The sequence below is a fragment of the Petromyzon marinus genome, chromosome 66 (assembly GCF_048934315.1).
Source record: "Petromyzon marinus isolate PM22_M1 ecotype Great Lakes invasive population chromosome 66, UKy_Petmar_22M1.pri1.0, whole genome shotgun sequence".
Taxonomy (NCBI): Eukaryota; Metazoa; Chordata; class Hyperoartia; order Petromyzontiformes; family Petromyzontidae; genus Petromyzon; species Petromyzon marinus.
Window position 1 is genome coordinate 2,241,815 of NC_133732.1, and position 12,447 is coordinate 2,254,261.

Genomic DNA, 12,447 nt, shown 5'->3' on the forward strand with positions numbered 1-12,447 from the left:
TTAGTATTGGTGGGGCTGATTGTAAGGCCCCACCTCTTAGCGGCAAGCTCCAGATTTAGCAGCAGTGTCTCCAACTCCTCCTCTGAATGAGCAGCAATTACCAAATCATTGGCATACATAACGTGGTTGACCAATAGGGAGCCATCCCTTGACCGCACCCGGGCATCGATCAGCCTCCCATTGCATCTTTACCAAGTTTAAATTTCTCCGGTACAGCTATTGAAGGCTTCATGAACTGCGTGTTCAAAATAGATGTTGAATAATGTGGGAGTGAGAGGACATCCTTGTCGCACCCATGACTATGTAGTCGACCTCGACGGTGAATTTGCATATCCTGGGCTTCTGGTGCGTTGCCTCGTCACCCAGGAGTGGAGGCGTGCGTCAGGGTTGTTGTGAACGTTCCTCGCAGTGGTCTCTATCTGTTTAAGTCGATGCGGTGTTCCGTCATTGGTGACACGCGGGGTCGTTGGGTGAAGTCGGTGAACTGCAGGGTTTTGTACTCGCGTGCTATTACAGTCGCTGAGAGTTTTAAGAGTTGGTTGTACTTGGTTGTCAATGAAGTATTATCCGCCACAGTTTGTTCACGTCCTTGTGCATAACGAACCAAGGCATAGTCAATACATTCCAAATCTTGTTAAAATGATCAGAATTCCAGATCAAGCTATTGTCCTTCTTTCTGTTGCCGTGGAATAACAAAAAAAAATGAGGAATTGCACGGGAGAGAAAATGGATCCGAACTCCTCTCTCTCCCTTGTTAGAAATGAGCAACCCTCACAGCTATCAGCTGGAATTGAAATATTTCCTCCTTCACTGCCGATGCCGGATGGGAAAATTGTTGAGGTTTCAGGACTTTTTCAGTTTGTGCAAGCTGCTATGCCTCTCTGCGTTGTTTAACCGATTCATATATCGCCCAGACACCCTGGCTGACAAGGAGAAAGGTGGCTGAGAAAAGTGCCGGGCCTATTTTTCCTTGGTGAGAAAATTTCACGTCCGAAAATTAGCAGTCATTACCACTGCATTGGGCAAGCCGAGCACAATTGCAGATTTTTGCTGGGTATTTTTCCGAGATATTGCCCAAAAGCTTTGTTTAATACGGGGGGGGGGGGTGGGGGGGGGGTGCATGCACGTGCATGTGAGTGAATGTGTTCCCAATCTGTCTTCCCAGATGCGCTGATGGAAACAAAAACGATTCACTCAGGGTACAGGAAAAAGCCGCTGAACACGGCGTCTCTGTGCACGTTGAAGAACAAATTAATGTGCGGAGCCTCCAACTCCAGCCAAACCTCGTCTCCGGCCTTGAGACTCAGCACGACGCTGCCGCTTATTGCGTCGTATTTTTCACCGCACACCTTAGAGATGACCTTCCCGTTTTTCATGATCATAACCACGAGATAATGTTCTTTGGAATGCGCGGACAGCGTGAAATAGTAGACGCCTGGGTGGGCACAGGTGAACTTCCCCGTGCTGGCATTGTAGTGGCCCTGCGGGTTGGTGATGATGACGTTGAACGTCACGGGGGAGCCGGCCGCCGGCGTGTAAGCGTCCACCTTCGCGGAGAAGGCCGACCTGGGCCCCACGCCGCTCTCTCCCCGCTCGCCTTTCTCGCCTCTTTCGCCCTGCTCACCTGGGACTCCCGAAGTCCCCACGCGCCCCGGTTGGCCAAGAGGGCCCAGCTTTCCCGGCAGACCTAGGTGGACCACACGGTCCAAACGCACGGTGTGTGCATGTGTATGTGTCACCCCACGGTAGTGTAGCGGTTAGCGCTATGAACTCGGCAGAGACCCGAGTTCGATTCCCGCACATGGTCAACACGAGTGATGATTATCTGAACCGGTCCTGGGACTCATTCCCTCGGTCGACTCATCCTCAAATTATTACCAAGTGTGATGTGTTAACAACGCCACTTTGGAGACAAAGGCGTGCCGGCCTTCATCGGTGCTCACGAACAGCACTTGCGACAACAGTCTGATAAGGCTATATAGAGGATCTTTGATTTTGTGTGTTCATCCCAACAATTGAGTCGTGTCCTGTTACAACCGTCTTTGCTATTTTGCAGGAAAACCTTGCCCGACGTGTCTGTATGGAACATGTGTTTCAGGTCTACACGGTGTACTGAGTGAGTTCTGTTTTCCAGAATATGGGGGTCATGTTCTGGCTATACACGGTGTACCTAATGAGGTATATTTTCCAGAGCATGGGGTGATGTTACAGCTATACACGGTATACCGAGTGAGCTCTAATTTCCAAAACAAGAAGATACATAGAGACCCATGACTAAACTTGGAACTAAACTATTTGTTATTTTACCAGGTGTAAGGTCCACTGAGCTGCTGTGTTGCCATTTTTTTAGAAGTGACCTGCCTGTCGACAATGAAAAGGCTGATATCATCACGTGGCATTTTGTAGCAGCCAAATACTCTAAAGTCTAAACGTTGAAGGGAAAACCAGAGGACCCGAAGAAAAATTTACATGACCACGGAGAGAACATGCAAACGCCGAATTAACATCAGGAATCGTCAGGGTTGTGTTCGAATCGACGACCTCCTGTGTACCAGACGAGGGAGTTAACATCTCCAAGCAACCGCAGTGAAATAAATAGAGCAGTGAGCTCGGTTATTTCCTACCTCGATTATATTGAGTTGCTTGGCCCCTTCTGGTGTCTTTTAACTTCACGTAAAAAATAATAAGAGAAGTGATGAATCGCTCCGTGACACATGCAGCCTGTCGGTGGCTAGATCTTAACTACCTCACTTGGTTTACAGGACGTCGTGTGCTTGATCACAATCCTGACACCTGCTGTTATAATGGAGTTTGCATGCGTCTCTCCCCGTGGTTGCGTGGATTTTTCACCGAATCCTCCGAATTTTCTTCCTTCCATACTTAGAAATTGATTTAGTTGACTAAATGTCCACGTGATGATAAGTCCACTTCGTCGAGCTATCATTACGTGTGGCCAGGTCGCTTCTGAACAAGAGTTACATTTGTCTTGTGGTGTTTATTCACGTGGAAAACTTCGTCATTTTTTCCTGTGTTACTTTATTCGCAGCATCCCACACGGATGCTCCTCACATTCAACAACACGCACTCCGCTAGCCTGCTACTTCGAGCTTACTCTCTCTTGCTCCACTAGCCTGTTACTCCCCGCTCTCCTAGCCTGTCACGGACACTCTATCTGTATACTCTGATAGCTTCTCACCCCTTTAGCCTATCACACTCAGGCTAAAGATTCTGCTCGCCTCTCCTCTGCTAGCGTGTCTTGCCCGTGCCCACCAGCGGGGGCTCAGCCATCACCGCTGGGCAGAACGAGGTGTGGAGGGCAAGGTCCCGAACTTCTCTTGAAAAGTGTTCACTGCTTCATCTCCAACCAACTCAACCCCGTTGCTTCACACGTTCCCCTTTAATCTCCCTCCTCATTAAGTGCCCTCAGATGGGCCTCATTAAGCCGGCGTCCTCTGGCGTCTCTTGAAAGTGTTCTCCGCCTTATCGCCACTGTCTCGCGCCTCCGTAGCGCCTACCCCGCGTTTGAATTTGCAGCCAGCCAATCGCTGCCTTGTTCACTAATTTCTGGCGTCTCTCTGTCTGCTGTCACCCAGGCCACGCGCCTGCACCTGCTCGTCCTGACGTGACCTCACTGTTTGCAAGCCCGTACATAAATGCAAATGCTGGTTGCAATCTCTGCGCACGTTATGCCACTACACATAGCTCAGTGAGGATTACTTGGTAATCAAATAAATATATGGAAACAGCTGCTAGGAGCACACGAGTCAGTGTCACAGTCCCACCTGGGTCCCCAGTCAAGCCTCGAGCCCCGACGTCTCCCTTGGCTCCGGGTGCTCCGGTAGTGCCTGCGAGAAGAACAAAGCATGGCTCGTCCACTCCTCAAGCCAACTCTCAATTCACACCACTTGCCTCCACGCACTCTCCTGTCTCTCCCCTCTCATCTCACTCTACTCCACACGAAACACTCTCCTACGAGAATGAGCAAGTGAACGATTGAGCGAATGAGTGAGTGAATGAGTGAGTGAACTATTGAGTGAGTGAACGTGTGAGCGAATGAGTGAGCGAGTGAACGATTGAGTGAACGAGTGAGTGAATGAGTGAGTGAGCGAGCGAGTGATCCCGTCGCACCACGAGCGCAGCGTGGGGGGTCTCTGGGACCCGACCCCTCACCGTCTCTGCCGTCCCTCCCAGGGGCCCCAGGAGTCCCGTGCTGCCCCGGGGCTCCGGGCTGCCCGGGGATCCCGTTGATGCCCGCGCAGATGGTCCTCTCCTGCTGGGCTCCCACCACCACCACCAGCAGCAGCAGCCACAGCGGCAGGGCCGAGATGGACATCTGGGGACAGCAGTGGCGAGATGTTAACTAGCTTGCCCGGTATACAGGATGGATCTAAACTACGAACTATTATTTTATCTTACCAAGTGAATTACAAATGAGCTGCTATATAGTCGCTCTTTTTTTCACAAGCGCACTGCCCCTCACAAATGAAAGTTCAATGATGTAGTGTTATCATCGTCACGTGAAAATGTACTCGTCTCTGTGCGAGTCTGTGGGTCATTGTGTGAGTCTGCTCGTCTCTATGTGAGTTTATGGGTCTCTTTGTGAGTCTATGGGTCTTTCTGTGAGTCTGTGGGTCTCTGTTTGAGTCTATGGGTCTCTTTGTGAGTCTAAGGTCGTTTTGTGAGTCTATGGCTCTCTGTGTGAGTCTGTGCGACTGGTTGAGGAGTTTATGGCCTTTGCGTGAGTCTGTGGGTCTATGTGTGAGTTAACTCGTCTTTATGTGAGTCTACGGGTCTCTGTGTGCGACTTTGAATTTTTGTGTGCGTCTATAGGTCTGTGTGAGTCTACGGGTCCCTGTGTGAGTCTGTGGGTGTATGTGTGATGAGTCTATGGGTCTCCCAGTGAGTCTATGGGTTTCTGTGTCAAGCTATGGATCTCTGTGTGCATCTATGGGTCTGTGTGAGTCTGGGGGTCTATGTGAGTTTGTGGGTCTATGTGTGAGTTTACTCGTCTCTATGTGAGTCTATGGGTCTTTTTGTGAGTCTATGGGTCAGCGTGTGATGATTCTTTGGGTCTGGTGTGATGATTCTATGGATCTCTGTGTGAGTCTTTATACTTACGGTACGCTGAATTTTCTTTCGGACCACCGTATGTAGCAGCTGAGCGTCCTGCTATTCGGAGGTTGTCGGTGCTCAGCGTTCGTCACCAAGTCAATGGAATCCTCTCCCCCGTCTCCTCTTTTAAACATTACTTGAGTCACGTGGTCCTCCATTTCTAACTTGGTCCAGACCTCCCACATGTGACGTCACAGTCAACACGCACGAGCACAAACAAGAAAGACAAAGATCCCTCGTGTAGCCTTTAACAGACTGCCGGGGTCAAGTGGCTGTTAGAGCGAGAAGTAGCAGCGCCTATGAAGGCCGGCACTGTGGCACACGACGGGGTGGGTGGCCAGCACTACCACGCCCACCCGCCTTCATCTCCCTTAGTGGTGATATTTAGCAGTGACGTGCGGTGAGGTCAATGGGTGGGGAGGCACGGGCTAGTATCAGAGCCAGATCTCCAAACTGAGGGGTGGCGTGTCCTCACTGAGGGGGTGTGTCCTCACTGAGAGGGGCGTATCCTCACCGAGGGGGCGTGCCCTCACTGAGGAGGGCGTGTCCTTAGTGAGGGGGCATGTCCTCATTGAGGGGGGCGTGTCTGACACGTCCCCCTCAGTGAGGCAGATGTGATAGCTGCCTCCCCCGGTGCTTTTTCAATGCAGTTTCATGACGAGACCAGCGAGCCTAAATATCTCTATACACATAATACGGGAAATAAGTTACCTGGACTATGGAAGGCGAGGACATGCAATGAAGGGGTCTACAAACATTACATTGGTAACATACTGAGATAGTAACAGGCACGCGCTTATTGCCTGCGCTCCATCCAGTTTCTGAGGGGTTGCGCAATCAGAGGGGAGGCTGAGCTCGTCGCTGCCTCACCTCTCGTCTCTTCCTGCATTTGCAGCAGAGCTCGGCAAAATTGGCGATTTTGACTATAAAAATTATTGGATTCATACATAAATTATATTTATAACACAGATCAGTGCGGAAATCATACAATTTATTCTATTTTATTATTCTTTTTTGTACTTGAAGAAAAGTTATTTTCATTGCAGTATGACAGGTGAGGCTCTGCCTCCCCTGCCTCGCCTTACCGCACGTTGACTGCCCCTGTATAGCCTGTAATAGACTGTAGGGGCAAGAGCTGTTCGCGAGCACGTGTGAAGGCCGGCATAGCACATGAGGGGGTGGGTGGTCAGCACCACGCCCGGTCGCCTTTGTCTCCCCAGCAGCGATGATTTTATGTCCCAGGTACTCATTTGAGACTGAGGCGACTTCGCGGAGGCTCAGGGCCAGTTTAGATTCTCGAAATAGCCAATGTTGGCCGTGATTTGAACTCGGGTCGTCGGGTTCGCAGCGTGGCGTAGAGCTAACCGCTACACTACCGCACTCTCACGCGCTCACTTTGACAGCAACACAGAGAACACGTGATGGAGTTAGTGTGACCCTGTCCGCTTATTGCATTTCTCGATTTGGAACCAAAACACGCACGCGCGTGCGTGCGTTTGTTTGTGATATCTCACCCTCGCCACTACTGCTATCATCATCACCATCAGCCAGGGACTATCCACTGCTGGATGAAGGCCTCTGTAATCAGTCGCCGCCACCTCTTTCCATGCTGTGACACGTGTGTATGCACGTTCAACTTATTTCGCACCATGCGTAGTCAACCGTGCTAATCGAAGGTGCGGGGGAAGGAAACTTTCACACACACACGTGTGCTTGCACGTGCACAACAACAACCGCCTTTCGCCACTAAGCGGAGGTGACATCACCACCGCGCTCGCGCCAGGCTATGTGCACCTTGAGGCCACGTGAAATTTCGAACTCCCGCTGGCAGGTGATCACGGGGCAGATCCAGTGGGTGCCATGGGTCGACTAACTGAGATGACTGGCTGATGCACCATCTGTGCCCTTTTATGTGCAAGCTTCTTGTGTTTGAGCCACCCAGTGCTCCGCGTGTTGTTGTGAGCATCGCTCCTCTGCCCTCCGTTGTTGCTGGAATGCAATTGCCCAATAGCATTCTTAACAAGCCTCCTCCTTAGATGCCCATCTTGACACCGCTGGTACCAGCCATCGGCAAGTCCACTCAGCTCCGCATCCTCTTGTACCACATGACTCGATCTCTTTTTTCACCTTTGCCACGCCGTTTAGCCTCCTCTATCCGGCCGAATAAAAGCTGTTTAGGCATTTGGTGGCTGGGCATGCGGGCTACATGAACCAGCTAATGCAGCCTTGCGTGCCAGAAGAGCTCACCGATGGATTTTTTCCAGATCTTTAAAGATTTTTTGTGAGCTCCTCACAATCCACCCTGTTTAAACCCAGGATGGATCATAGGCAGGTCAGCCTAATGTTTCAAACCTGGCAAGATGTTCCGTAAGGGGGGGTCCACGTTTCGCAAGCGTAAAGAAGGGATGGCATGACTGGCCGAGCCGATGGGAAGGTTCGTGTGGAGCAACAGACCAGGTAGCTTCCACAGAGCATTACATAACCAATGAAAAGATAATGCCGCTCGACTGATTCAGAGTGAGACATCTGCTGTGAATCCGAAGCTGGTCATGTGCTCACTGCCCAGGTATGGGAAACTCTCCACTCTCTCCACAACTGCCCCATCAACAATTGCGAGCTGTGGGGGTGAATTGTCCAATTGCACAAAATAGCCAGGCAGGTGCCTAGTTTTGGTGGGGCTGATGGTAAGGCCCCACCTCTTAGTGGCAAGCTCCAAATTAAGCAGCAGCGCCTCCAACTCCTTCTCTGAGTAAGCAGAAATCACCAGATCATCGGAATACATAACATGGTTGACCAGTAGGGAGCCATCCCTTGACCTCACGTGGGCATCGATCAGCCTCCCATTGTATCTGTACCAGAGAGAAATTCCTCCGGTACGGCCATCGTTGGCATCACAAACTACGTGGTAGAAATAGATGTTAAATAATGTTAGAACCAGAGGACATTCCTGTCATACCCCAAGGTGAACAGCGAAAAGCTCCGACTCCTGGCCACGTAGTTTTACTAGGGCCTGCCCACATTCATGAAGCTCCTTAATAATTTTGAGCAGAGAGTCACGGACTTCAAAAGCATAGAAGAACAACCGAGAGCCCAGGCCTACTGATAGTATCATAGGCCTTGACCAGGTTAATTAAGGAGAGATGTAGGTTTTGTTGGAATCCCCTACACCTCTGTTGTAGCAGACGGACAGAAAATATAGCATCTGTGCATACAGCCCTTTCCTGAAACCACATTGGGCTCCACAAGCCTCACCTCAGCATGCCTGGCTGATTAATCCTTGCCAGGACCTCTCCCGCAACACTGAAGAGGGAATTGCCCCTGTAGGGCATCCTTCCAATCCTGCAGAACCCGTCAGCTTGTCCAGACTGTTATTATGATGTTATGTAGGTCAGTTTTCTCACAAACGCCACCATCCCTCAGAATTTCGCTTGGGAGATCATCTCTGGCTGGTGCTTTTCTTGTTCTCAGATTTTGGATCACCTTCTGTACTTCTTCAACAGATAGCACCTTAGCTAGCCACTCATAGGAGATGACTTCTTCTATACTCTTTGGTTCTTTCGGTAAAGTTACGTAGGTGGAAATAAAACAAAATAAATAACGACGTTTCGATCTCAACACATGCAATCGTCATCAGGTGAACATCTGATGACTATTGCTCGTGATTTTACCTAAATAACCAAACAGTATTGATTCCTGCAGTCACGAAAGCATCAAATCAAGATGACTACTTCTTCCAATATCTGAGGCACGACAGCCTCAGCATGGTCATTCCTATTTTTCCCGATGATGTTTTCCAGGCTGAGGAACTTACCCTCCCCTAAGACCTCACAGAAATGCTCAGCAAATCTACAAACCTGTTCCTGGGGGTCGTAGATCATATCACCTTTTTTCCCTGTTGCAAATATTGTGATTTGAAAAATATAATAAATAAAAAATAGGTAAAATTATGAAATAAAAATGTACTATTGGCTCTCTCGTTGTCTCGGGCTATGTTTCACCAATCGTGATAATGCCAATGATTCTTGCTTCAACATGTACGATTCTTGCTTTAACGTTAATGGTTCTTCGCTTTAACAATTACCTGTGCAATTGTGTCAGGTCTTGGGATTCAGATATCACTGCAGGATACAGTTCGTTATTACGACAATGATGCACGAGTTTAGGAAAGAAGCACACAGAAACCTGTTTTTAATCTAAGTAACTTTAATGTCAACTTCCCCGAACACATTATCATCAAAACACCAACAATATTGCCCATGCAAATGTAGTGTATCAGAGCCGACTGGCGACTAGAAGTAGCAATTGCGGGTGTTTCCACCCAAGGGGAAGAACTGGGTCAAGGGTCATGGAAGCGATCCATGTTTGAGCTCTCAGAACCAGCTAGAAGGTTCGAGAAGGGGGGCGTGGCCAGGGCGTGGCCAGATCCCGCTGGAAGTATAAAAGGGGGCGAGAGAGGGAGCTCGGGGCTGTCCGTGGGAATCAGGGTCGTCTCGCCGTGGAAGTCGTCCTCGTCGTCGACGTCGTCGCTGCTGTCATCTTTGTCATCGCCCGACGCCGCCACTGCTGGATAGTCAGCCAGCTATGCAGTCAGTTAGCGTCGTCGAGCTGGGTGGTCAGGTTAAATTTCCCACACTAACACAGCCACCTCGCACGCCGAGCTCGACATTGCTGCTCTGCAATCTGCCATTAACATGCTAATATCTCACATTAACATAGCCGCCTCCGCTCCCTCGTCGTGGAGGCCACTGTCCGGTCACATTAACATAACTAGCCCTGCCCACTTCGTTTATGACCCTTGGGCTAGACCCATTAAAAACCTTTTAAAACAGTCTGCATCAGCAGCTTTCCCCCTCTCTCCTCCACCTGATGACGATTGCTTGTGTTGTGATCAAAAAATATTATTTTTCTTTCAACCGATCTTCGTGACTTTTCCGAAAGACCCAATAATATTAATTCCTGCAGTCACGAAAGCTTTAAGTCAAGATTTCTGCCAAATAGTCACTATGAAAACCTTTTGCTCCTGGGCTGCACCGCCATATAACAGCACATTCTATCATCAAGCTAACGTTTAATACCATAATGTTGGAAAATATTCCTTCACGGTGGTGGTCAATCCAAACATTATAACTTTTCAAGCAAAGGCTTGTGAGTAAGTAACCTCTACGATGCCTGTCTCCTTTGTGTTCGGGACGCTGCTAAAGCAGCAGGGGGTGCGCCTTTTGCCTTTGTTGTTTCAAGGGAGGAGTTCACAGGCCTCAGTTACTGGGTGTTTTTTTAGAACACGCTAAATCCATATATATGTAAAAAGATAACTATTACGTGAAAAGTAGGCGATATCACTCTTCATATAATTTCTTGAAAATGGCATATACAACACCCTAATGATGGTGATAGGTGTGGCACTAGAAGTTACTTCTTCATGGAGTTGAACAGTTATTTGTGATCGGGTATTACTGAGGCAGACTCCATCTCCTCAGCAACCCGTGACCAACACCCATCTTTGCAGCGCTGTATGGTTCTCCAAATCTATGAGAGAAGGCTGTGGTAAGCCTCCTCATTCTCTCACATGGGTTGCTGCAGACTGTGAAAGTGGACTTCGTTTTTTCTCAGCCAGCCTGAACACCTCCTCTGTCCGCCAGGGTCTCTGGGGAGATTTGGACAGTGCAGCCAAAGCAGCCATTGCAGCTGCATGAGCCACAGTCCAATAACTCGCCCATTTCCCCTCGGCATCAGGAATGGTGGAAGGTCCAAACCCCAGCTACAAGTGATCATGAAATTCTCACTTGCAACTTTCATGAGATAGCTGAGACCAGGCCGCTGTTTGTTCGAATAGGTTCCTGGATGTACACTCACTACCGGAGTGGAAGAATGGCATGCGCATCTTAGAAATGATAAGCCGATGGTCAGTGGGCAGATCAGCCTCACGTTTGGGCCTGGTGTCAAGGAAATGGGCGCGTATCCACTTTTCCATCATTATGTAGTCCAGCAGATGTTCTTGATTGGACCCGGTATGCATCCATGATGCTGTGTGAATGCACCGATGCTGGAACAGCGTGTTGGTAATTACAAGCCCATGGGCTGCACAAAAAAATAGCAGCCTAAAACCGTTGTTTTTTAGATGATCTGTCTGATGACTTCCAATCACTCCAGACCAGGTGCCAGCATCATGACCCACTCGTGACTCAAAGCCACCTAACAAGAAGACTATATCTCAAGGGGTCACTTTAGCTAGCACCTGTAACAGGAGGTATGTAAAGGCATCTGATTCATCGGCCTTGCCTGCATCCCTCCACTGATGTTCATCTTTGGTGGCGGCATAAATAACCACGACCACCATACCTTGCCTTTGATTGAAGGGATGGAGAGCTCACAGTGGCCTGGGGCTTCCAGTTTCCCACACCTCACCTCTATGCTCCCATACCCCCTACATTCTTTTGTTCAGAAGAAAATGCACTCCCTGTTGTTTGGCAGTCTTCTGCCCCAAGTAGAGGACTGTCCACCCCTCATAGTGGCTGGAGCCAGTCCACCGGACCTCCTGAATGCCGCAGAGATCCAGGTGGTACCAGTCCAGCTCCCGACAGAGGAGTGGCAGCCTTTCCTCCACAGTGAGCGTTTGAACATTCCACGTGGCCACTCGCAATGGCTTCTTGCTGTTTCTGGAGGAACCCCAATGGTAATGATTCAGACCTCTGGCTCCACCAAATTGGGTTTGGCCAGGAGTTGTCATAGATACTTTTCCCCCCGGGACCTCCGGAACAAGATTAGTTAGATTTTTTTCATGTATTTTAGTGGTATATGTATTGTATTATCCCCTCACACCCGTCCAAAACCCTGGTTTTGGACCTATGGTGGCTGCAACCACCATTAACGGGTATCGGCAATCTTGGAATTGTCCTTTCCTGGATGGCATTGCTCACATCCACCACAGCGTTACCATCTGGCACCAGTGAGGAGATAGGTGGTGGTTTTTGCTGGAAACATGAACATGCACACACATGTACACACACTGGAACAAAGAAACATACAGATACATACACATGCACATATCATATAGATACACACAACACATGAACATGCACACAACAACACCAACCGCCATTCGCCACTAAGTGACGGTGATGTCACCACGACGCTTGTGCCAGGCTATGTGCACCTTGAGGCCACGTGAAGTGTCGAACGCCTGCTGGCAGGAGGTCACGGGGCAGACCCAGCAGGTGCCACGGGTTGACTGACTGAGACGACTGGCTGATGCCCCCTACTATGCCAACTTGCTGTGATTTAGCCACCCGGTGCTCCGCTCGATATTGTGAGCATCGGTCCTCCACCCTCCGTTGT

The 12,447-nt window shown here is 49.6% G+C and overlaps 1 protein-coding gene across 1 annotated transcript; it reads right to left on the bottom strand.

Moving 5' to 3' along the window:
- Positions 1 to 1,125: 1,125 nt before the first annotated feature.
- Positions 1,126 to 4,333, bottom strand: LOC142906519 (complement C1q tumor necrosis factor-related protein 5-like). Its single transcript, XM_076054522.1, has 3 exons — positions 4,171 to 4,333; positions 3,783 to 3,878; positions 1,126 to 1,687 (listed from the first exon to the last, which is right to left on the bottom strand). Exons 1-3 carry the CDS (start codon positions 4,331 to 4,333, stop codon positions 1,191 to 1,193), a joined length of 756 nt encoding a protein of 251 aa, XP_075910637.1. The 3' UTR covers positions 1,126 to 1,190.
- Between the last annotated feature and the right edge of the window lie 8,114 nt (positions 4,334 to 12,447).